The 26,266-nt window shown below is 40.3% G+C and overlaps 1 protein-coding gene across 1 annotated transcript; it reads right to left on the minus strand.

Moving 5' to 3' along the window:
* Positions 1 to 73: 73 nt before the first annotated feature.
* On the minus strand, positions 74 to 24,465 carry GPI (glucose-6-phosphate isomerase). Its single transcript, XM_075040037.1, has 18 exons — positions 24,226 to 24,465; positions 19,006 to 19,096; positions 18,054 to 18,122; positions 15,040 to 15,159; positions 12,896 to 12,979; positions 12,658 to 12,804; positions 10,821 to 10,892; positions 9,705 to 9,749; positions 8,817 to 8,870; positions 7,814 to 7,874; positions 6,071 to 6,114; positions 5,701 to 5,853; positions 5,216 to 5,345; positions 4,768 to 4,844; positions 3,476 to 3,604; positions 2,864 to 2,939; positions 2,719 to 2,785; positions 74 to 1,159 (listed from the first exon to the last, which is right to left on the minus strand). Exons 1-18 carry the CDS (start codon positions 24,342 to 24,344, stop codon positions 1,036 to 1,038), a joined length of 1,662 nt encoding a protein of 553 aa, XP_074896138.1. The 5' UTR covers positions 24,345 to 24,465; the 3' UTR covers positions 74 to 1,035.
* Between the last annotated feature and the right edge of the window lie 1,801 nt (positions 24,466 to 26,266).

The following is a 26,266-nucleotide window of genomic DNA, read 5'->3' on the forward strand; positions in this document are numbered from 1 at the left end:
GTTATAAGCTCAGCCTGTGTAGCCACAGTAACATTCGTCACAAGTCAAGGGTATGAGAAGCACAGTTAACATCTTATTTTTCTGTTCAATGCTTGTGTCTTACCTTTATTAAAGGTGTTACAGAACAATAGCCACAGCATGCCAGTTTGCTATCAGAGAGGGGTTAACAGAGGTAGAGAATGAAAGAGGATATAAGCAACTTGTTTACAAATAGTTAAGTTGTTCTCTATTCTTTGTTGTGGAAGTGATGCTGATTTAAGAAGAGTGAGAGAAACTGCCATTGGAGGATACCAAAAACACATTTGTTCAAGTGATCCCAAGCTTTTGCTTCACAAACTCTTGAAAACTGTTTGGAAAAAACTAAGATACCACTGTCACTCCAGGAACTTTCTTCCTTTTCAGATAGCTGTCCACAGAGGGCTTCCACAGCTTATAGAAAAAAAATCAGAAGATCTTTTACCAAACATTAGTAAGCTTTCCTTTTCACATTATCACTGGAAAAAAAAAAGTATCTGTATCTTGCCCAAATGCATCAAATTATGCAATCTGAACAATCTACAGCTATAGATTTGATTTTTTTTAACACATTCTAGTTTCCAGCTTACAGCAGAACCAGTCCAAAAAGACAGAAATTAGTTTACTTGGCTTCAGAGGACCTTACAGTCAGTGAGGCAAATGTAACTAGGCCTGCACTTCAAAGATACAGAGTGAAGAAGTTTTACTCATCCATCATACCTTTTATTTTCTAATATCAGTATGTGATCATCTTTAAGGAAGTTGAGGGATAAGAACTGAGGAACATACCAGCTGCACTTTACAGTTTAACAGCCACAAAAATAGAAAGCAACTATACAAACTTGGGTTTCACAAAACTAGTTTTCATTTTTAACACTTGACGCAACAAGATTAACTGCAACAAGTGAAGAAGCTACATCTGTAAAGTGCTATTTTTGTTAGAATTGGCTAAAAAAGCACAACTACAACAGATTTGGGTATTCGGTGGTTAGATTGTCGATGTCCTCCAAATCTTTCATTTCAGGCTCTGTGTTTTTTGATGAAACTGATGAGCCCATTTGTTGAGCTATCATGAGATGTCACTGGAGCATCTGACTCCAGTTCAGGCTCAATTTTCTTGGCAAGTTGCTTTCCAAGTTCAACTCTGCATTTATAAAAGCAGGAGAAGAAAAAAAGAAAAACAACATTAGTGCTAACAACTTAGAGTAATTACTATAAGCCATTGACATCAAAAATAGGTGCCAGTAAAAAGTAACTTGACAGTGAACATTATGATGAATGTTTTTCTCTTCACAAATTACTGACAAAGTTAATATTATTCAACTCAGTGCCATTCATGAACAACTGGAATTCGCATAGCTGCTTAGCTGAATAGACAGCTCTCAAATTACAGGATGTCTAAATAAAGTAAGTTTTGTTTTAAAAGTTATGCAGAGTCTTTTCCCCTTCAGTACTCATTTGTGTTATGCAGCCTGCCTCAATGCAGAATACATTCAACTTGCTACTGTTCACTGTTGAACATGTCATCACTCAGACGACTGATTTGTAGCACCAAGACAGTAAACAACAGCTGAGTTGCAGGCCTGGAAGCCTTCCCCAACACTACAGCATGCTATCCAGGAGTTACAGCCACACAGGGTAAGAACTTGGGATATTCCAACAGCTGCAAGAAACCAGGCTGGTTCTACAGCATCCCCACATTCCGTAGTTAGGTTTAGATGTCATTCTAGATTTTGATGTGTTGCAGTAAAAGCTGTACTTACTCCTAGCCCGCTCCTGATTTCAGAGTTTATAGCAGGTATCAGCTTTTATTAAACATTCTTCCATTTTGAGTTTCTACTACAATATTTTAGTTAAAGAACTTGCTGTGGTAGCATAGCTCTAAGAAAACACATACAAAGACCTATCCTTCAGCCTTTAAGGAGAGCTTAGTGTAAACTGCTATTCTAGGCCCGCAGAGCAAACTTGCTCTTCAAAATAGCCCCTCACAGTATAGGCAGGTTTCACCTGAAAAAAAAAAAATCTCTTATTCACCACTCTTTCTCCTGCATAAGGCTTCATACAGTATGTGGTACAGTTAATATTACTACAGATTAAAAAGAATCTTGATTACCTCCTGATTAAGTATTCCCTTTCTAAAAATTACAAACTCCTTGTAAAGCTGCTTTTCTCCACATGGAACTCTACAATGAACCTTGGTCACAGATGCAGCCTGCATTAGATCTAGGGCTCCTACATATGAAGACATCTGCCAAGAACGTTCTTGTATCTCCAGGAAAATTAAGAGGTGGTCAGTCTTTTGCTTCACATATGCCATTCAAACTGCCTACTAAATGTTTCTAGAGGTAAAATAATCCTCTTTTCCCTTCTATAAGGGAAATTTACCCCTCCTAATTCTCAGAGCAAGTGTTCAGCCTGCTTCACTATTTTACTTACTATTACTGCCTCTTTTCTGCATTCACAGTTTTTTTTTTAAATCAAACTAAAAGGTCCTTAGCTAAAGTTATATCTACAAACTCATTATGCATGGCTGAACAAGGATACGTGGTGACTTATCCCCAGAAAGTCTGTTTTCATTTGGATCTATCCTATAATAATTTGCTCCACGTATAACAATTTTTTCACTGTCTTTTCTCTACATCATGACAGATCAAGGAATACCACAGTCAGTAAGTATACAAGAAACAGATCAAGGACACTTACCCCCACTGGTCATAACTGTTAATATCCCAGACAATTCCTTGAACAAAGATCTTGTGCTCATACATGGCTATAAGCAGAAAAAAGATTTATCAACAAACTTAATCAGAAAGTCTTAATAAGCATTCACAGAGAACTATTTACTTACCAATGATGGCTCCCAGAGTGAATGGGTTGAGTTTTGTAAACATGATGGAATTGGTTGGTCGATTTCCCTCAAAGACCTTTCAAAACAAGAGTTACACTATCATCTAATATGTTGTAAAACTTACATCAGAAACTTGCAGTTTATATTTTCCTTATAGCTCACACTGGACTACTTGAATTAGCAGCAAATACAAAATCCTGAAAGCTTTAAAGGCTAACAACTTCAACCATAGAATTGTATAATTGTTATGTTTTATTACAAATACAATGGCAAAATGTTACCTCCAAGCACCATTACTGACTATCGGCTACAGGAAGAAAAAATCCAAGTCAGTATCCCAGGGGCAGTGATGAGATAGCTCATCTTTTCTGAAATGCCTCAAAAGGCTTCCAGATCAGCATGCTTTAGCAAGAGTGCCGTTCACAGACTGCTCCATGAGACCTGACAAAATAGAACCTGTAGCACAACCTTCACATCTGTCAAGACAATAGCACTTGACAGCCACCGGAGGGCACTGCCCCATTAGCAAACTCCATGGAGCAGCAGGCCAACACAATGCCCTCACCACCACAGCAGCTAGAGGAAAGCTGACAAGTGCCAAAGCCCCCTTACCTTATGGGGAAGGAGCTTCTCCAGAGCATCCCCACTCAGTCCTGCCGCTTGAAGTTCCTTACGGGCTTCATCAGCAGTCTTTCCTTTCATCAAGGCCTCAGTCTGAGCAAGGAAGTTGGCCAAAAGGATCTAGTAGGTAGAAATAAAAACATCAACTCAAACTACTGTCTCCTTTAGCTGGAATAGTGATAAGTAGTGCCTTAATCTAGACCGAGACCTAGCCTAGAGTTAGAACTCTTGTTTTTAACACTACAGCAATAAGATGTGCAGTAGTTTTAGCTGCATAATGCCTGATAATGCTTTTTATCTCAGAGTGCCAAGAGACTTGATTACTATTTTAATAGTGCATTTATCCAAAGACAACCAGGACTGTTTTGCAGAATCCTGCCCCTGCTGAAACTGACAGCAAGCCTATATACCAGTCCCTACCAATACAGTAGAAGTTTTTAGTTTCTTATTCCCTGCCTAATGTTAGCTTGCAAATTCATGTGTGGTTTTGTCCTACCCATTACACTGAAGATGAACTCTTACTATACCTGCAGTCAAATGAAACCTTTTCTCCCCTTTTGCAAAGTCATGTTCTAAAACTTTCACCTGTACTTGGTGTTACTTAAAAAATTACTATGACACAATTCAAATAGCACTTGCAATCTGAAATCACTACAAGACTGAAATGCAGTGAGGAAACATCCTTTTTCTGAAGTATGCAGTAAGCAGTAGACCTGTACATGTTTTCACCTATGGAACTTAAAAAATGGTTAGACACTGTTCACTGAAAATCCTTAGTTGGATGATATAGTAAAAGAAAAGTTGGAGTGGTTAAAAAACCTTCTATGTATAGAAGGCTATCACCCTAGCCATGCTAGTATACTCACTAAATTTTGTCCTAGAGTTTAAGGCTTGCAACAGCATCTCTGAGGAAGTTTTCATCAGCTCTGAGAACCTGCTTCTTCCTACTCTGCAAGAATTACACTCCTTACAATTCCTACAAGGAGTTTTCTCTCCAAATACTTAGTTGCTCAGTTCTTTCCAGCCTCAGTAGGCCAACAGAGCACATCGTTGATCTGTCTCAAGAACTGTGGCTGCAGTTTCTTCAAGAACAAAAATACTGCTGTATTACATATAATATGTAATTATGATTTAGATATTTTCAAACCTATTGTGACTGTTCACAGAGCCTATGTGTATAGTTTCAAAGGGACATATGGAAATCTCACATACTGCAATACTGAATAAGCTTCAACACCTTAAGCCACAAGAAAAGATGGGTGCCCTGACAGAGAACTTATTACCTTGTGATGCAAGCCATTTCTGACTGGATGCTGGGTCTGGACTGGGATCAGAAAGTCACAGGGAATCATGCGAGTTCCTGTAAGAAAAGCCACATTAGTAACCCTGCAACAGGAAAGTCTTAGAAAATCTTCAATTCTCACCCCATTTTCAGAGTTACTGGAAGACTCAGCCATTTTAAAAAGCTTTTAAAAAAAACCCTTTTTTTTAAACAACAGCAGGGGGAAGTGACAATACAGCTCAGTAGTTTCAGCTTTAGCTGACCTTCCTTACTGTAGAGTTAAAACCTGCATCTTGTAGCCTTCAAAAGCCACTAATTAAGAGTACCACAGCAGTGTGATGCTAGGCTACATAAGAGTCCTACCTCTAAACCAGTGTCAATTTTGCAGTCTCTTACAGCTTTGTAGCTATTCAAAATTTAATTCCAAAACAAGGTATTGAATAGTTTACCTTGATGAATAAGCTGGTAAAAAGCATGCTGCCCATTGGTGCCAGGCTCTCCCCACACAATAGGGCCAGTACTGTAGTCCACACGAGAGCCTTTCTTGGTAATGTATTTGCCATTAGATTCCATATCACCCTGAAAGAAGGGAAGGCAGTATCACCTTTCTTGCAGAACCACACAGTATCTGTAGAAGTTTCCATACATACTTCAACTATAATGAATGCTGCTCATTTATAGAAATTTCCTAAGTATCAGGGATATAGCTGCTTACTTTATGGACATCAAGATAATAGCAGTCTGAGAAAAAAAATCTCTAAATTAACTGAGCAAATAAGCTGGTATCAATCTTGGCACCAGTCTCTAGGCCCTTGATTACATGAATTTAAGTGATCACAATTTTAACCTAGAAACATGCATTCAGGTTCTAGAACCAGCACAGAAGCATTCTATATATTTGCTTCCTGAAACCTTTACTCTGTCTGAGCCTTACCTGCTGGAAATATGCAGCAAAGCGGTGCATGTATTGGTCATAGGGTAAAAGGGCATGGGTTTCACATCCATAGCAGTTTATATACCAGACCCCCAGCATAGCCAACAGAACAGGCATGTTCTTATCCAGTGGTGCAGTGTGGAAGTGATTATCCTATGTGACACAACAGAAAATAACACTTTTATTAAAGCAGTTGTCATCCTTCCCAACTCTTAAACTGTTTTTATTGTTGTTTTAATCCAGGGAGAGCTTCCCAAGCACAGTTATTTTCAAAATAGAGAGGACATGGGCAGCTGAACTTTAGAAACCAACCTGCCTTATCTAACAACTCTTAAGAGGAGCAAATCTGAAATAAGCATCCCACACTCACCATCCAGTGGGCTCCTGCAAGCAGACTCTCAAAGTTGTCAAAACCTGACAATGGAAAAAGTCAGTTTGTATTTACTATTAGCACTCAAACTTGATTTTTCTTGTAAAGACAATCATAAAACAGTTAAGATTCCATGTATGCAGCAAGGCTCCCAACTACTAATTGAGTTTAAAGTTGCACTTTGACTTCTGAAGTTTGCATCCCATAAGCCAGATATATTTAGTTATGATTAAAGCCTGGACTTCAGAGCAAGTCCAGCTTCATGAAACATACTTCAAAAACCTTTGCCTAAAATCCCCATTCAGGCAGAATGAGCAACCAGAAGGAAAACACAGGCATTAAAACCAGGCTCTGTATTAAAGGCTACATAGTTTTCAGCAAGTTTGAACGCTTAGTCACTTCACAGCCACAATGGGAGAGACATCCAAAAGACATCCAAAAAAACAGGACAAGGCTAGCACAGCAGGGATTTCTGTGTTGGTCTGAGAAGAAGCAACTGTAATAAGGTTTTCTCAAAGAAAAAGATTCCCCCCCTTCCCCTGTTGTCTTAACAATTCACCTGACTTTTCTTTGCTCTCTCATTAGGGTATTTAAATGACCATTCATTCTCACCGACTAGTTTAACACCATCCCTTCCTGCAAAGCCAGAAATCCTGATTCTTATATGGAAAAACAGAGGTGAAGTGTTTAGCAATCAAAGCAGCAGCTCTACTGACAGTCAGAAGCCAGCTCTGGGAGATGGAGGTAAGAGCAAGAAGTGTAGTTAGGCTGGCACGTCAGCAGTCAGCACCAAATCTGTCTGACAGCAGAGATGAACAGTTTATCACAGACAAAAAAGAGCCTGACTGAAGTTTATTTTGCTGTCCACATAGGTTTTTCTACACATGACAAGTCCTATTCATATTGTTCCAAAACCCACCAAAACTAATGTTTTTCTTCTAACCTCAGTCTAAGGGAATTCTAGCTTTTGTTTAGAAAAATAAATGACATGATGGTTTCAGACTTTAAATATCTGAAAGAAGCAATGAGGGAACAAATGCAAGGCTGCTGAACAGCCTGCTCACCAGGAAACAGCAGTTCTTAGAGTTCTTCCACATTAACTGTGGACTCTATCTGTATTTGAGATCTGCATCAGAAATGCCAATACTACTCTGTTACAATACAAGTAGGTGGGGATCAAGTTCAAGGGTCTAGTTTGCCCCACAGTCAACTGCAGACAGAAGCAGCACTCCTGTGTCATCAGGCCCTATAACATAGAAGAACAAATACTGGGGGACAAAAGGAAGTAATAGGAGAAGGAAATAGTTAACAACACTAAACAAAGCTTGCATGCAGAACTGCAGACATAGGATTTTGATGTTTAGGGCATATATACACACAGAAACTAAATACCCTACTTATAAATAGTTTAGGAATGTCAGTTGCAAGTTCTGATTTTCAACACTGACATGGATTTACATAAAACAGGCACTTTTGGCTACGCAAGTGACTAAAGAGATGCAATTTGACTATTTGTACCCAAGTATGGGTAATTTCCAAAACTGCATTTACAGTACTAAAATCTCAACATTTCTATTGCATTGCAGATTGTTTTTTAGCACAAACATCCAGCCAGAATAGGTTGGGTAAAATAATATTGCCCCAAATCTTATCCAAAATCCAGTATTGCTAATACATTCCATAGTTATGTTCCTGAAGCAAACAGACTAATTCTTGACATTGTTACATCATAGGAATACCTACCAATGTGCAGGGCAATGGAGAGACCAATGGCAGACCACAGAGAGTAGCGGCCACCAACCCACTGAAAACAAGAGATTGGTTTAGACAGAAGAGCAAGGATTTTAAATTTAAACTTATTCAAACTATTAGGAAATAGCAGCATGTGTTTAGACTATTTTCAGCAAAATCAATTCTTTCTGGTGATAATTCATTACACATTATATGGCATGGTCAACAACCTGCACTTTACAGGAGCCCCCTAACAAATCCTTAAGTATGCATTTTTTGAGACTTTAAAAGTTATCCTACTTGTCCAATTTATATAATATCTGTTGAAGTAGATCCCTTGATGATACCAGTTCACTTCCAAATACTAAATTTGCAGCTCGTATTAACTGCTTTCCTAGTATCACTCCTCTATAGGTAAAGCCTGCTTCAGCAAGATTATCACACTATCTAGGGAAAGGTTATGCTCTAGATACTTTCTAAACAGCAGCTTTAAAATCTAGTTTGTCAGGCGCATATTCAATGAGACCTAAGCCAACCCACTTCTGGTTAATTGTAAGGGCCAAGACTAAGGGCAATATACTTAAAATATGCATCTGCTACAAAATATCAAATTAGGCTCCCATTTCTGATGTTTGACCTTTACAGGCCTAGATTACATACAGTAGACCCCAACAGTCAAATGTCACAGCTTATAATAACTACTTACACAGAGGAATAAGCTAAGACTTGTATCTCCTGTTACCCAACAGCTGATTAGACAGCCAAGAAAATAGAAGGCTCCTCTTCAGACCTTTGACTGCAGGATTTTAATGGAATGGTCAAAAGAAGACTTTTGCTTGCCTGACATGTTCTCAGTTTGCCTTTATTTACGAGTTTTCAGATGTTTCAGTACAGAGAATACAACTACTATAATCTAGGTGTTTTGGCAGTTCCCTGACATCCAGTTAGCATTTTCTGAAGCCAGTTAGATTATTCTAAGTTAACATCTATCACATAACGCTAGACATTTACTTACATCCCAAAACTCAAACATGTTCTCTGGGTCAATTCCAAAGTCTTTAACTTTAGGCTAGAATAAAAAAAAGCACGTAAGAACAGCAGAAGTAAAACCAACATTGTTAAAAAGCTTTGTGTCTAGCAAATAAAAAACACAAGTTGGGTACCTATTAAATACACCATTCCTCAATTACATCCTCGATTTAGAGGATACATAGCATCCATCAGAAAAAAGCATACCTTCATTTCCAGAGATCACTATCACTATTCAGTAGTCTCAAATAAAAATCAATTACATATACTCATTTTCTGATCAATCTAAGTGGCAATATAGTTAGGAGTTGGACTGACATTCAATTTACATTTAACAGAACCAGAAAGGAAGAAAGGAACTTCACACCACAGTACCTGACACCCTCACAATTATTGCAGTTTTTTTCTAATTGCTATTGGTCTTTCTACTTCATGCTTTTGCATGAAACACCACATCAGGGTACATTATGCTCATCATATGCTACAGATCATTCACACAAACTACCTGCATCACTTCAGCACTTACTCAAGGAGTCTAGGAGAGTAGTATTTGTTTACATAACTGCATTCACACACACTTGAGCAATCACTGGTAACACTAATAACAGTACAGTCATTTCAAGTCTAAGAGATCTTCATTTCAGATTTAAAGCTCTAGCAGAAAAAGCACAAATCTAATGAAGGTCCAATCTTCATACAGTTCATTACTCTTGAAGTTTCAGTTATTTTCAGTAGGAAAAAAGCTTCCTTTCAAGAGGAAGGCTAACTATTAGTATTCAAGTAATGTCTTAAAAAATAGGCTTCCTTACTGGATTTTAAAATCAGGCCATCTTAAAAGTACATAGAAAAAATAGAATCAATTTGTTATACTTACACCATTGGTAGACAAGGCAACAAAATGCTTGGCCACAGCTGAAGGCTTAATAAAAATAAACAGATTGTTAGATCTAGAATGCTAATTACTTTGATTTCTGGTCATAAAGCTGATCTGTACCATTTACATTTAAACAAAATACTGTTGACTATCATCAGTTATTTTTGCATTACCAACTTGAAATCATCTTATTCACATTCAGTGTGGGATTTCACAGCATGTCTGTCTGAAGATACATTCTGGTAATATTCTCATGAAGCCCTTTGGAAGCAGTCACTACTTAGAACAGCACACTATTTCCTTAACAGTATGTTATAAGTTTGGAACATCACTACCAACACTCTGGAGCATAAAAAGTTGTTGTACCTGCAATACCCTTTTGACTATGGTCAAAAGATTGAGACAACTGGAACTACTGATAAGTCTCAAGCTCCAGATTTAGACTTTGGTCTTTCATTAAGTGTTCTGGTGAACAAAGATGAGTTGTCTGCAACAGTACTGTAATGAGGAATTTCAAAGCCCAGCTTTCAAACTCAATACAGCTACCCTTACTGGAACAGGTTAAAGACTATTTAATTACCTGAGCAGGCAGTATCTGTTTTTTTCTTTTAAAGGTTAGAAATAGGAGAGAATGAGCCAAATACAAGGTTTCTATTCATAGCACAGCCATCTGCCATAGATATGTCAGTATATCACTCCAACCATAACTTAATTCCTAGTTTTTAAAGGTTCGCCAAGAATTGGAAGGTAATGCCACAGACACCATATTCTTGGTTTTCCATATCAGTGGTTCCACAAAATTATTAGCCAGCTATAAGGCAAATGCTACACTCTATTACTTAACAGGCAGGATTTGGGGGAACAATGCATGACAATAATTTATAATGAAAAACTAGTGATTTTATCACTTTGATTGGACATTAACAGTCTGTCACTAACCATGAAGCACTGAAATGATGTATGTACGTATCAAATGATACATGTACAGCATTTGCTGAGCTATACAGCTTGTTTGGGCAGCTACTGGCTCTGCTCCAAAGCAACTGAATGACCAGGGAGAAACTGCACAACGAAAAGCTGTTGCATTCTGTTACATAACCTAAACATTAAACTTACATCATTAGCAGCATGTAAGAACCACTCTTTGGCCGTTTCTGCATTGGTGATAGTTTCTTGGGTGGTGAAAGTCTGCACATTGGAAAACAAGGAAGTATGAAAAACACTGTACTTAAAATTGAAACAAGTTCAGGCTGCTATAACATCATATGTTCCAGATAGTCAGAGTGATTCTAGATGTTGATAACAGACAACTGCTGACAGATTTCAGCAAAAAAGCAAGATTATCAATCCAGTAAAGACTAGTGTGGCTAGATTTACCTATCTACTTTCAAAGTAGCATACATCTGGAATTGGAATAATTATTACCCATTTCCTACCTTCCCTCCCCCAAACTGTTATGCAAACCCTTGAAACTAAACTTTTTTACTTTAGTCTTTAACTAAATACAAAGTTTTACCTTTCAACTAAAAAGGAACTAATTGAGCATCAAAACAGGATAACCTAGCTGGATTGTCCTCTTATTCTTCAATTCCTACTTTTTCATGAAGGAACACTCATTTCTGCTCAGACTCTTGCCATAATTTTTTTTTTGCTGATTAGAGGAAAACATTTTCCTGCTTCATGAAGTGTGCACAGAAGTTCAGTCATGCAGTCTTGCAAATATCTACAACCATTCTGATTTACTCAACCATCAAAATTTAGCTTTAAGGGTGAACACTAGATTCAAGCTACTCTCATCCATCTCCAGAAATATTTCATTATGAAACACAAGCCTGTTATGGAAAGCAAAAAAATGCCATTCATCCTCTTCCAAATATATCCAATTATCTAACTACAGCCTGGCAAACAGAAATTGAAGCGTTACTCTTTCAATCTGGCAGTCTTCTAAGCCTTTGAACCGTGATCCTTGAACTCAATTATTCAAAATGACCATTAGTATTACTTTGTGAAGTTTCCTTATTATTCCATAAGTTGTTGCTCAACTGCAGTATTGCCAAGATAATGAGCGCCACTGTAGAGCACAGCCAGCATTACACACATGTTCATTTGTTGCAGATTGTCTTCAACAGCAAAAAGGTTCTACTGTGCTTTACAAATGAAGGCAACCCAAGTTAGTTACATAACTACGAAGTTTGTCTTCATCAGTTTCCTCTGCTAAGACAGAAGCACTCCTCAAAGGAAGACTGCAGCCAGCAATCACATTTACAAAATAAGTTATTACCAAGGCAAGACTTAAAGGCAGCTATTAAGCCTGTATTCAGAAGTGTCATCTTATAAACTACCAGCAGACTATCCTTACCTCTTCGTAAGTAAAGAAGCTTAGTATTTATAAATGCTGAGGTCCTTGAGCACTACATTATTTTGGTGAAGATATTTTGTTACTACCCTAAACCAGAATACAGATTCCCAAATTACATGCAATTCATTAACACAAAACGTTAATGCAAAAAACAGAACACTTAACAAATAACACTGTACTTAAGATAGAGGACCAAAAGTAGTCTTAAATAAAAGGAATGAGACAAGAAGATCTTGAATTTCAAAGAATAACTACATAGGATCCCACATTCCACCCACAGAGAAGTACACTACTATAAACTTTCATGAATAAAGCTTAAACTTGCATTGACTAAGAAATACACCCTAGACAACAAAATTGCTCATGTGTCTTACTTGTTCAGGTTAAGCCACTTTCAGCACTTGAATTCTGGATCCCCAAATATTTCAGTAGCAACACAAGCTTGTACTGCAAGTTTAGGATGAATCACAATGGGCCTGTTTAGAAGTAGTCCACACTACAAGTCTCTGATCTAGACCTTCCTGTGGACAGATCTCTATTCTGACTTAATCCTTTACAGTTAAAGTCACATCCCAGTGCTAGTATTAGACATACCTTTGATGCAATGATGAAGAGTGTAGTGTCTGGTTTAAGCTCAGCCAGGGTTTTGGCTATATGAGTACCATCAATGTTGGATACAAACCAAACACGAGGGCCTCCCTTGGAATATGGTTTCAGGGCTTCAGTCACCATCAGAGGGCCCTGGATAGAAGCAACAACTAGTTTTTATCCTCACTGAAAGCATGTACACACACAAAAAGATGTGGAAGATGCACAGAAGTCAGGAGCTTACCAAGTCAGAGCCACCAATGCCAATATTGACCACATCAGTGATTGCCTTTCCAGTGTAGCCTTTCCATTCACCACTACGGACTCTCTGTGGCAATAAAAAAAAAAAAAAAAAGAGTTGCAATGACTATTTTATACTTATGCTAAAGTTAGTGATTCTAACACTGGAAATAGGCTGTGTTTTCAGGCATTGTAAAAAGTCTCCAAGGACAACTTTCAAGCTTCTAGACTTTAAAGCTTATACTCAAAGCTACCTTCTTAGCTAGACACTTGGGTTATGTCTAAGATGACACTTCATTAAGTGTTAGAAGTCTAATGCGCATATTTAAAAACACACTGCAAGATTAAACTCTCCTTCTGTGTGGACTGCTATAGCATTTACAAGTTTTGGCAAAGGCAAGAGAAATCAAGCTAAAAAGTGAAAAAACCTTGGGCATTAAACTATTTGTAACAAATATTTGAACCTGAAGGGGTTCTTTATGTGTCTTTAATTAGAAAGAACTTCGCTAACTAAACTAGAAGACATTAAAATATGAATAAAGCCATGGAGATTTATTGACAAACCAAATACTCAAAAAGCTTTCCTACTGCATGTAAGTTCTGCATTAAAATTTATTTCTTGGCTTCACCTTAACAGCATGTAGTACAGGTTTCTGCTCTATTCTTGCTGTTTGAACAGTTACTGAGAGTTCTGACAAACAAAAAAATTAGTCATTAAGTAATATCAAAACACCTATGCATTAAATCTGTCCTAATCACAAAAGGAATCTTTCTAGTATCTTGCATACTTCTACATACATTCCCCAACTCTAAAGCAATTGTTCTACAATGAATCAGCTGGTTATGCTGATAGTTGCTCTGCTACCCTACAGATGTTTAAGCTAAAGCTTTTTCCTTTTCCAAATGGAAAATCCATTTTTAGGCTATACCATTTCTGTAGCCTGTAGATGATGTTGCCATAGTTATAAAATCCCATCTGCCTAAGTCCACTGAAACAAGCATCTTTGTTAATCTTTCCAAAGGAACTGTTTAACATGATTTTTATTTTGCACAGAACATACATCTGCACGGAAAGTGATATTCACAGATTCTGATGATTGAAACTATCTAGCAATAAAGAGTGTGGCACCAGTAAAAACTCTTGTTTTACACTACCAAAATCTTAATCAGCTAAACACTCTACAGTGGGAAACAGACCATTGAATTTCTGTGGCCATTCAATTCTTACATTATGTGAAGAAACTACCAAACTCAGACCAATTAGTGTCAGTTATTGTGGTTTTGGCATTTATCCATTAGGAACTGGACATAATCCAGGCTCATTTTGTATAGGTTAACATGTACAAGTTGGCAGTGATACTGGCCGCTACCACCTGGATAAGACTCACAGTAGCAACCAAGCAGTTCCAGTTCCTCACAGACATCTTTAAAATGCACTAAAACTACTTGGTGAGCTTTTATTGATTAGTTTTATTGCACATAAATTTGACTTCGTTAGAGTGCTCTGTGAAACTCTTCAGAGCATTTCCTCAACTGATCTGAAAGATGCGTACATTTTAAAGATGCACAGAATCAAAGAACAATTAATGATATCTGAAGATAATGGTTAACTACTGTATTTAACTAGGGAACAAGTAACATTCATGCTGCTAAAGCTGCAAACATAATAGAATCATAAGGGAATCCGACCTAAAACCAGAAGGTTTTTAAGAAACTATTTAAGTAGAGCATAATCAAATTGCAAGTGAGCTGGGAGCTTCTACATCTCTCCTGATTTTACACAAATTTTAAGAGGCAGTTTCTACTTGGAGTCAAGTAGTTGAAAAATTAGCAAGAAATAAGGCAGTATTTGCATGGTACTTAATGATTTACAAGACTTCTGAAGTAAATGCATTAAAAGATTACTACTAAAAGAGCAAACTCTAGAGAGCCCATTAAAGAAAAACTCAACTGGGAACAGGAGAGAAAAGTGAACCATACTAAAACCAGCTCCAACTCCATGCTTGAGCCAGAACTATTATAAACCTCAAACAAGGGCACAATAATTCATGTCAACAAGCCTACAATCAACGCTTCACAACACACATGTAAGAACTTTGCTGGGTATAGAACAAATATATGAGAATAAGCTATGGTGGTACTTCATACCTGGCAGAAGTGTTTCATTTTGTCCAACACTTTGTTTACTTCTGGAACAACATCCTTCCCATCTACAAGTATTGGCACATTGGAACGATTTCTCAGAGCAATATGAAGCACAGCCCGGTTCTGAAACAAAAAGGGAAAAAAAATTGATGAAGCTATTTCCAAATTATACCCAGGGGCCTCAGGTGCCTCATCCAGAAGGTAGCACAATCTTCAGGGCTTAAAAATCCTTTACCTTAACTGGAATTAGTAGAGTAGTAGTTTGCATGTGTATGTGTATATACACATACTCATCACAAGCTATCTAAGTCACCCTCTCGCTTCACAGAATCAGTGCAAAGGTCTTATAAAAGCATATAATATAAATATACAATACAAATAGCTTATTTGTTTACTTTGAAAAGAAAGCTCAAAATGCCTCAAAAAGCATTTAATGATTGAGGTTCAGAGTTCAGCAATATTAAGTACTCAGTGATCTTCATTATTTTGGCATGCTTCAGGTATACAAGGATGAAGTTGTTTCCTATTAATGACGATACTGAAAGTCAATTATAACAAGCAGCCTAAGTTATTTTCTGGGATTTTCTCAATTATCCTGAGTAGTCCATTTCATATAGGAAGAGAAATACATATTTAAACATTTGACAAAAAAGGAATACAATAGCCACATTATTCTATCCACCGCCCACAGCTAAATGTTCCCTGAATAGTTGCACACCAGATATGTAGGTGGTAGTTGTGTTATGAGGAAAAAAATCTGTTAGCATGCACCATATTATATTAATTCTCCAGTTATACACAAGTCAAAGCACTGAAATCTGGCCTGTGATTTGTCTGTTCAGGAGCTTAACAGCTTTAAAAGCTAGAATGAAGGAGTTAGTCAATACTAATGAACAAATTAAAAAATTAGTCTGCTCTACCTCATTGTTCCTCACTACAATGAGAGGCATTGTGAGACAAAGACAACACAGACAATATGAGCTGCCAACTTATGATTTAAATACCAAATGCTAATTCAAATATCATTGAGTTTGTGGTTACTGACTTGGAATACGAAAAAGCTCTTTCAGTTGCTAATTATCAAAGTGTACCCACTTAAAGTTGGTGTGAACAGAGGCAATTTTTTTGCAACACTCAGCAACAGAATGGTATTATTTGGTAAATACTACTTACTATCAGGCTTGAAGGAAGCTTTGTCTTGATCAAGAGCAACAGTCATATTTGACCTGATGTCTACTGTTAAACAGAACTATTTCCTAAATATCAGGTGGGCTATGAAGACTGTCACCATGAGTGGTCAGATATGAGTTTCCTTGCAATGCACTGTCTTCATGCCATATCAAGCTGCAAGTTTTAACTCATCTGGGACAAACACCTGGCAATGACACACTTGGGTGCACTATAAAGAATTTCCACATAAGCACACACCACACAGCCAATGCCTGCAGCACCAAATACAGACAAGTCTTAAATACTTAAGACAAATAGCTTAAAATGTTCTAAATCAGAGCAAGAGTAGTGGACAAGTCAGTTCTTGCCATTAAGCAGTTCCCTTCTGTCTTATTGCTTTAGGTTTATCCAGTCATGCTGTTTGACAGCATCCTGTTTTTAAAGTCTCATGACAATTTCATATTGTCCACATGCTCATATTCCAGAGCCAAACCAACTTGATTTGATATTCATTACAAACAGAAAAAATTAAACAAACCAAATCTAATTCCAAGTCAACTTCTGACTGTAAACAAGAAACAGCCTGATAACAAAAAATGTTCCTAGACTCATCATGCAAGTAATTGTTACATAAAGTTGCCGTATCAAGACAGTAGCAGGATAGGGAGCTAGCAGCAGAAGCCAAACACATCACACTTTAATATTGTGTTCAAGTGTTTTCTGTGAAAATTGCCTCCTTCTGAGAAGGCTTCAGCTGCTATATTTGCTCTCATGTAGACAATGAAGAGTAGCTCCATAATATATGGTCAGAGATGTGCTAGCCCTGTAGTAATTTGTGTTACATGAGGCTAGTGAGAGGCAATATCTGAGAAAACAATCCTCCAGGTAGATTTGACTTATCACCCTGTTTTCCCACTTCCTTTTTTCACTAGCTAGACTTACATCTGTGAATTGAAGGCATTAATACAGAATGAAGAGGAACCATTTCTCCAGTGAAGCTTCATCTGTTTCTGTCTGTGCATTTTTACAAACATGTAGCATTCACAAACAATACAATGTCCAACTGCTGAGTTATTTTAAGCAAACAGCTTGTGCAACAGCTAAATCAGTCAATAATCAAGTCAAAGGAAAACCTGATTTCTGTGAATTTACCTCAGACATACTAAATAACTTTTAATAAATCACACTATACTGTTGAGTTTCCAGTTTTTGTCCTATTCTTAATTTCAGAAAAGGTACAGTTGATTTCCTGTATGTTTTAGTGAAGATTTAACCATAATTACAACCTTCAGATCTACCAAAAGAGGAAGTTACTTATCTTACTGAAATAGGTGGCTAATTTTCCACAATTGTTTATAGTCTCTACTGTTAAATGTACCTAAAGATAAGCAGCATCAATAAGGCAAAGTGGAAAGTATTACACAATCCTCACTGCAACTTTGCAGGCAGTTTACTAAGTTTTATGAACACTGTCATTAGACAACAGCATGTAAGGGATACCTGGAATGCAATACTCTGCTCAATGCCTTTTTCAAAATCTAACTCAGCTTCCTCTCTACAAAAGAGGGAAGAAATGACAAGAAAAAAATATACCACCAAAATCTCTAAAAAAATTAAGATGTATATTGAAGGGAGGATTGAATAGCTTTATTCACACACATTTTCTTTGGTCTGTCAGAGCTGTAAAAGTTTCTCATGTTCAGTAGTGCAGCAGACATTACAACCACTCAGCATTTCAGAGTAGCAATCAGACTAAGTTTTTTCAAGACCTCTTCCACAGATGCACAAACATCCATAATATATAGGCAGAACTGAGGGTGAAGAACCATGGACAGAAATAGCCTTACCTCAGTGAAGTTGATCTTCTCTCCACTGAACATGCGCTCTCTGGCACTTTCCACACCTCTTGACTTTGCCTGAGAAATGTAAAAATAGATTCCTCTTAAAAATAGTAGGAAGTCAACATGCACTACAAAGGTCCAGCTACGTTAAAGAGTGTGAACTTTTACCACACAAGACAGTGAAACAAAAATTATATTAAAAGACCCACTAGATGCTAGCTTAAAAACTGATTCTCTTATTTTAAAGCAAGTATTTTTTATACAGGCTGTTTATTTCCTTAAGCAGTTACACAGTAACATACGCTGAATGACCAAGATGCAATGAATCCATCTTAATTACTCAGTTTCATCTTGTCATACTGCTACAGGATTCATTAATGATTCTTTGTAACAGCTTAGAATTTTTTTTAAACTGAAGAGTAGCAAAAGTAATATTTGCTATGGCTATTTTTGCTAGTTCTTCCCTTTTAAAAAAAATCTTGTGTCCTATCTGGTCCAAGCCTTCGGCTGAACCAATAGTTAAGGAAGGATTGTAAATATGGACACAACTTCTTCCTTAAAATACATCCAACTGCAACTGAATCTCAAAACTAAGACTGCTTGACATGAAGCATTGTTTCTATTGCAGGTACAGAAGACATGGTGTTCTCTTACAACTTTATATGAATCTCTTATTTTACTGCAGACCTCAATAACAGTGCCATATGCCAGCTGGTCTGTTACACAGACAAAAATCTTTTCAGTGAGTGCATTGAAAAATGGCCTTGTACCTTGGAGCTAAAGGACAATGCAAGACTTTGAACAGTGCCAAGATTTGTAAACAGATGCCTTTTAACTTTGAAGGTCTCCCAAATTTGGAGCTAAATGTATATAAGCAATGCTAGAATAAACAGTTGCAGGTAAAAGTTAACCTCAAAAAAACTATTTGTTTTATTAATTCAACATTTTAAAGAGTTACCAGTTCCATCAGCATTTTCATCACTTCTTCTGTAACAAGGTTCTTCGAATAATCCAGTAAGATATCCCCATGGTCAGTATTCAGAGTCAAGCTGTCAAAACAGGTTGTTTAACTGCATATTCCTGAAGAGTGACTGTTTCAAGCAATACAGTAACACCTCTATAGATTACAAAATAAATGGAATCCTAATTATACTAAGTTAGTAAAGATGACCTGAGGAAGGGATTTGCCCCACAAGTTCATAAAATGACTAGTGTGTTTTTTTTGATTAAAGACCATGGTTTTCAACAAGCTGAAGTATAGTATCCACTTTCTGCTTGTGAAACTCCAAATACAATGAAGTATATTTAATGCACAGTTGGACGATCACATTTTGTTTTCACTGAGCCACTAGCATTCCCTAGCAATAATTAGCTTTTTCCTAATATATCATAGGTAAAAAGTTTACCACGTTCTTTTGCTGCTACAAAATTAAACTGTCTTTGTACAGGTCCTTTCCATAAACATAGTCATTCTTTTATGTGGAGACTTGAACAAGCCTGATTTAAAAATCTATGCAACTTAATGTACAGAAACATTCTGTCAACTACTAGGCAGAATTAAACCCCATCTGTGCATGGTGTAGTCTCACTGACTCACTGGAAGTCTCCAAATTATTTAACTAATCATCATCTGACATCTATAGCCTAACACTTCAAAATACAAGCACTTCTAGGTTTACATCTGAGATGAAACACAGAAATTGTAGTCCAATAGAAATCAAGTGAGCCTGTTGCTTTATACTAGCCTTGTATCTATGCAAGTTCTACAGTCCCTCCAGTCCTTTACAGAACAGTTTTCTAGCCATTTCTTCTTAGCACTAATTTACAGCCAAATATACACATTTACTCTAAACTGAAGAATCAAAGTTCTGTAAGTAATTCAGTAGGCCTTCTATAAAAGCACAGAAGGCCTTTTATATCTTACTCTCACTTTTGCTCCACATGCGCAAGCCACAGGAAATTGCATGCCTTTAAATTCTCAATGTTTCCACACTGTTCATTATCTCCCCTGCTTTTTTCTTTCCCAATACTTGAGCCCAGAAACATGCACTGTTATTTTAGTGACCACATATGCCAGAGACTTCACAGGGACAAACCATAGCATAATTCCTATTCCAAACAGATATAATATGACAGAGCAGGCAAGATTCTGCAAAGGAAGAATGGAGGTGAACTTGCAATAACAGTAATAATCAGCAAGGCCTATACATTTACATGGTTTCATCAACTTGAGGAAAAACACATGTCTTTTTTCTGTTCTTAAAATACAAGAGACACTAAATAAGAAAGCTGTCTTCAAGCACAATCTTAGAAGAGTGTTTCTTTTACAGGCAAGAACACAAGGCAAGTAAGGAAAAACAGTATCAATACTGTTAATCACTCTTCAGTGGGCTGTAAACAGTAATCCTGAAACCCTAACCATCCTGCCCAAGGGTACCTGGAATATGGCTAGCTAAGGGAAGGACTATTACCTCTCACCTACCAAATTTGCTCTCTATTGTTACAGTACAGACGAAAACCAAGAACAAATCCTGCAAGTCTTTACTTGAGATTTGATGCAATTTACAGACAGGTCTCAGATCTGAACGCATCTTACTTATGATACAGCAAGGCCATTAGTATACTAACACTTCTTCATTTTAGAGAAGTAGAAGTCAAAATTCTCATCTACAGTTTAATATAGACAGATAGTCTTCCCCAGTGTTCCACTGCATGAATGTGAAATCCTTACAATCTTTTCTTTATGTTTGCCTGACATATGCCTTACTTCTACAATTCGTTATTTTACTTATATGAATAAAAGTCAATCTCACTAGACATAGAAGACAGAGTACCCCATGAAATTCTGGCTGGATTCGAATCACTACTCATTTGAAGAAACCGCAGAAAGATGGCATCCCAAGACATTTCATGCAAAAAACAAAGCAATGGCTACCAGATTTAACTTCCCCCACACAAGGTGGAATACAGAGCATGCAATGTAATCTCATCTTAAACCCTTACACCAAGAGATCCATGCTTTATTTAAACAGGAGCCCCAAACCCTGCAGCTCAGTTGTATTCTGCTACACTACCCATTCTGCAATGCAGCAGCTAATGGTAGTGCTACCCAGGTGGAACAAGAGCCTTGTCACGTAAGCCACATCCACATTTAAGTGATGCAGCCCTTAATCAGAAGGTCACCTGCAGCACGTCAGAATTATTTTATCTCCCCTCTAAACACAAACTAAAGCTGTATGCAACCCCTAAATGCATTATTACACACAGATTCCCTGGTGGTATGTTTTCCATTTAGATTGGAGGCTCTTTCTGATCCTTCATAATGGACAAGCCAACTAGCAGGAGTGTAATACTAGTGCTTTATATCCTGCACTAGCTATTTGCATCAAGAGTACCTTAATCAGCATCCAGGTATCTATTATCTGCTGAGTTTTGATGGCTGCATCATATCAGTTCTAACTCCTTCAACACTAGTAGAGGTTTTTTAGTGAACCCACACCATTAAGACCCACTGTTCCTACCAGACCTTACATTTGGGTGGCAAAGCAAGCCAAAGATGTACCATACAGGTTTGACTACACTCCCAATCAGGAAAACAGGATATACAAATTTTAAGGAAGAAAAAAGGACAAAAGGAAGAAACGATCTTCTATCTATATATTCTGAAGGACACAATCAGCAAATGTAAGGTTCTTACAATAACAGTAAATAGATACTTATGCTCAGTAATAAAATATTCAGATTAAAAATTATTCACACCAGTCTGAAATTTCTCCAGAATCAGTATCAAGAAGCACGCTTACATGGGTACAAGTTTATCTCCCTTTCAGAAGGGAAAGAGAGTCATTGATTTAATGATAATACCTAGCAGAACCAAGTGAAATGCATTCATAAAGATTAATGTCACACAAGAAGAAAGGTGCAAACGACAGAGAGGACCTTGTGGCCAAACCTCCAGACCGCTTAGGCTTTCAGCAGATTTTAACTACCATCATCCTGCTGATGTGGCTCAAAGTGGCAATAAATGAGAAGTATACAAGCAGATCTGTCAAACTCAGGCTGTCAGTTCTGCAATTGTATTTTGCTATGAAAAAGTTCCGGTAGTCTAGAATGTGTTTATGAGGAAACAGGACTGAAATAATGAAAAGAAAGGATTAAGACAGATCAAGTAAACTTGAAACACTTCAACTATTTCCTATGCTTATGGGCAGCACAAAAGGACATCAAGTTGGGCAGCCATTTGAAACATATAACCTTGGTAAAGAATATTTCACAAAAAATCTGATAAACACATTCTAGGAGACACACTGACTACTTTCAGCATGGAGAAGACATGCTAGAAATGAGTATGTGTGCCTGAAACAACAGTTCTCAAATATCTTCTCCTTGGTTAACTGTACACAGTGACAGTCTAACACTCAAAAAAGTCTAAGTATATTACACATTCACAACAGCAATTAAATAGAGACTTTGAGACTGAGAGAGTATATTTTATGGGTAAAATAGCTTGGATAATGCTAAAGTGATAGCCAATGTGATTAAGATGCAGTGCTATCCCCAATAAGAAAACTTGCTTAAGCCATTCAGGAACAAACCTTATAAGAAACCTCTAGATTATACCTTTTGATCTATTTAGCTGGTTTGCTTCAGCTTTCCTTTGTTCCAAGGACATTACCAAATTTAGTCTCTGGGGATATACTGGACATAAGGAAAACTTGCAACCAGAACTAGCTCTATTAGAGAGGACCTAGTAGATTGATATAGGATAATATTAATGAAGTTCTTTAACAACATAAAAAGTCCTGTTAGAAGAGCCAGATGAAGTCAACACTCCAAAAATTTAACATACTTTTTCCAGCACCGCAAATGACACTTTAACTCTTGTATACTGATATGCAGGACTTCATATGCAATATTAATTACAATTTAAGAATTATCTAATGAGCTCAAAAGGAAAGAAAAGTCACTTTACCCAGGATGCTAATGAAAAGCTTGATACATGCAACAAGTCTTATCTCAACACTCAGAACAGAAGCTCACCATATCTCCATTACCCAGGCTCACTTAAAAACTCAAGTCAGGGATGCCTCTACATAGTATTAGACTTTTCAGATTGCTGGTGTAGTCCAACAATGTAACCACACACACGACTTATAAGCACAGTCTCCAGTGTACAAAAAACATCAGTCCCACTTTAGAGGATGAAACCGCTGAACGTTATCACACCGCTTGTGCTTCTTACTTCCTCCTCTAGCAAAAAATACGTTGCAATGCTCTTTCTGTAATGTGGCTAGCATGAGGCAAGGGAGGGCTAAACGCCCCTCCCTCCCCCACCGCAGGGCAGGGGTAGGCACCGCCGTACTACCGTCAGGTAGGGGCATACGGAAGGATGGCTCCTCGTGATCTTATCGCGGAGCTTATCATGACTAAGCACCCGGGTGCGAGAGACTGAGAGAAGACGGACCCACAATGCCGCTGTGCGAGCCGCAGCCCGGCGCTGTGCTTCCCGGCACGTACCCTGCTGCAAGGATGAGTCAAGGACAAGCACGCACGGCCGCCCTCCGCGGGGGCTGCCGCGGAGCGCCCCCCCCAGACCGGCACCTGCCCCCCGCGGCGCGGCGGGGCTCCCGCCCGCCCACGCCGCGCTCCCGGCAGGGCGCTGCAGGCCCGGGGCGCGTGTGCCCGGCCTGCCATCGGCCTCCGAGGCTTCGGCCGCCCTCCCGCGGCCCACCCCCTCCCCCGCACGCCGGCGGGAGCGGCGGCAAGCAGAGCAGCCGCGTGTGTGCGCGGTGCCGCCACCTCCTCGCCCCCCCCCCCCCCCCGGGCCGGGCCCCGCTCCCTTCCCGGAGCCGTAGGGGCAGCAGGGAGAGGAGTGGCGCGGGGCTCTGCCCGCCCCCGCGGGAAACGCGGCCCCCGCCAGGACTCAGCCGGGAGGGCGCATCCCTCCCGCCCGCGGCGAGGCCCCGGCTCTCCGGCAGCGCCCACCTGAGGGAGGGAGGGAAGGAAGGAGGGAGGAAGGGAGCCGGCCCTGCGCAGCCCCAGGCCTCGCACGCGGAAGCGCCCGGCGTGCCGGCAGCCCGGGGGCCCGGCCGACCGCGGCGGTCGCTGGAGAGGGCAGGGGCGGCTGACTGCCCCGCTCAGCCGCGGGGGAGGGCGGGCGGGGGCCGCCCAGCCTCACCTGAACTTCTGGAAGCGATCCTTGTCGGCTTCGAACAGCTGCCGCAGGACGAGCTTGGGGGAGTTGGCCTTGTGCCACTCCACCAGCTTCTTGAAATGCGGGTCGCTGGAGAGCGCCATGTTAGCGGCAAGGGAGGGCTGAGGCGGACACGGCTGGCGCACGGAAGCGGGCACGACGAACGGAGGTGCCGCCGCCGCCTCCGCTTTTATAGCGGCGAGCTCGGCCTCCTGCCGCCGGCCCCGCCCCGGCCCCGGCCCCCCTCCCCTCCTCTTCCCTTCCCTTCCTTTGGCGGGCTGCCCCGCCGGGTGGTGGGATTCCCTCAGCGCAGTGTCAGCGGGAAGGGAGGAGCGGTCAGCGCGCCTGCGGGTTCCTGTGAGGAGGGGGGAGGTGGCGGTGGGGTCAGGGCCGCTCGGCCGTGGCAGCTCGCCCGCGTTGGGGTCTGCAGCGTTCGCGAGGGCTGGGCGCCCCGCGGGGCGGGCAAGGGTAGCGGTCCCCGCGAAGGGGTCGCCGGCCCTCGGGGCTGCGCAGCGCACGCCGGTCGTAAATCCCGTGTTGAGGGGAGAGCGGTTTCCCCGCCGCGGGGCCCCTGTGCGAGGCGGCGGGCGCAGGGGACTGGCGGGAGCCGCCGCAGCCGTTCGGCGGACCCTGCCTCGCCGGCCGCCCTGCTTGCCCGCCCGCGGGCAGCCGCCGCCGTTGCGTCAGGGCCGCTGCTCGTGTAGGTGCCTAGGGAGCTGACCAGGTTAAAAATAATGCCTCTTCTCGGGGTTATTCTTATGCTGGGCCGGCCCCACGGCCTTGGTCCTGCGTGGCGCAGCCCAGCTGAGGGGTGCGAAGGGCGGGGGGAGCGCGGTGAGGGAAGCACGGCTGGCTGTGTGGTGCCGGCGGGAGGCCTCAGGGTAGGGGTGCTGCTCCGACCCCCAGCCTGGCATCAGGGCCACCCTGAAACCTGCGCTAGACCTCTAACCCCCCCCCCCCCAAAGGGGTGCCCACCCTTTTCGCCACCACCATCTACCCGCTGCTTCAGACGGCCCCCGCAGGCCGCGTTCAGCTGCTCTGGTTTGCGCGCTCAGAACCTCGGCGTCCCCCCCGGCCATTACGTAAGGAGCTTACAGGCCGGAGCAGCGGCGGTGGGGCTGGAGGCCGCGCTGCCCCGCCGGGACCGCTCCCGGGCAGTGGCGCGATCGCTCCGAAGGCAGGCCGGGGCAGGCAGGTGAGCAGCTGCACCACTCTTCAGGGAAAAAAAAAACAAACCAAAAAAAAGGCTGTTCTGGGCATAAAGCAGCATGTTGTTTAAACACGGGCACGTAAAGGAGTATGTCAAGTTCCAGAGGTTGCATTCTATGGCTTAGGGGAATAAATCCCCGTGAAGTCAGATTTTAAGCACCTAAGCCCCTTCATGGATCTGGGTCATAAAGTCAGAGTCACAGAGCATGAACTTGACTTGGATCACTAAAATCGCAGCCCGAGTCTTAAGCAGCAGAATCAGCATCTTCTCCTTGCTGCAAAACAAAAATACTTTCTTAATTGATCCTTAATTACATTAGCAAATGTGTACCTCTAGTGTAGTGATAACAGACTGTCTAAAAAAAGGCTTTCCTTACCTCACGCTTGCTTGTTTCTAAGGTTTACTTTTTCAGACTTAAAATAACTGTTTAATAGGCCAAAGCCTTTTTCTTCAGCAAAATAAATCTTAATCACTTGATATGTTTTCTTTTTTTTTTTTTTACATTTTTTGAGGCCACTCTCATCCCTGCCAATCATAGGTTTGGGCAATTTCTCCAAGGCAAAGCTGCTTCTCTCATGCTGCCTGAACCTACCTGACCATCCGTCAGTTCATGTCATTCCCTGCATACCTTCATGTAAGGACGAAAAATGAAATTACATGTAACAATTTGACTATGGAGTTGATTCCACAAAGAAGCACACAAGTGCCCAGTAAGTCTTTTAAGAAGCCACTTAGGTCATTGTGCGTGCTGCCATGTAAATTTTACACGTTTTCCTTCCTTTTCAAGGCCTTTAGGATAAAACCTTCAGTAATCCT

Source organism: Buteo buteo, chromosome 11 (genome assembly GCF_964188355.1).
Source record: "Buteo buteo chromosome 11, bButBut1.hap1.1, whole genome shotgun sequence".
Taxonomy (NCBI): domain Eukaryota; kingdom Metazoa; phylum Chordata; class Aves; order Accipitriformes; family Accipitridae; genus Buteo; species Buteo buteo.

Bases quoted from the DNA above. Each gene is read 5' to 3' on its own strand.
- GPI (XM_075040037.1), bottom strand. From the start codon at position 24,344: ATGGCGCTCTCCAGCGACCCGCATTTCAAGAAGCTGGTGGAGTGGCAC. The intron at 10,893-12,657 runs GTATGTCTAATA...TCCAATGTGCAG, and splicing joins TCTTCATCATTGCATCAAAG to ACTTTCACCACCCAAGAAAC. The intron at 6,115-7,813 runs GTAGGTATTCCT...TTCCATTGTCAG, and splicing joins CTCCATTGCCCTGCACATTG to GTTTTGACAACTTTGAGAGT.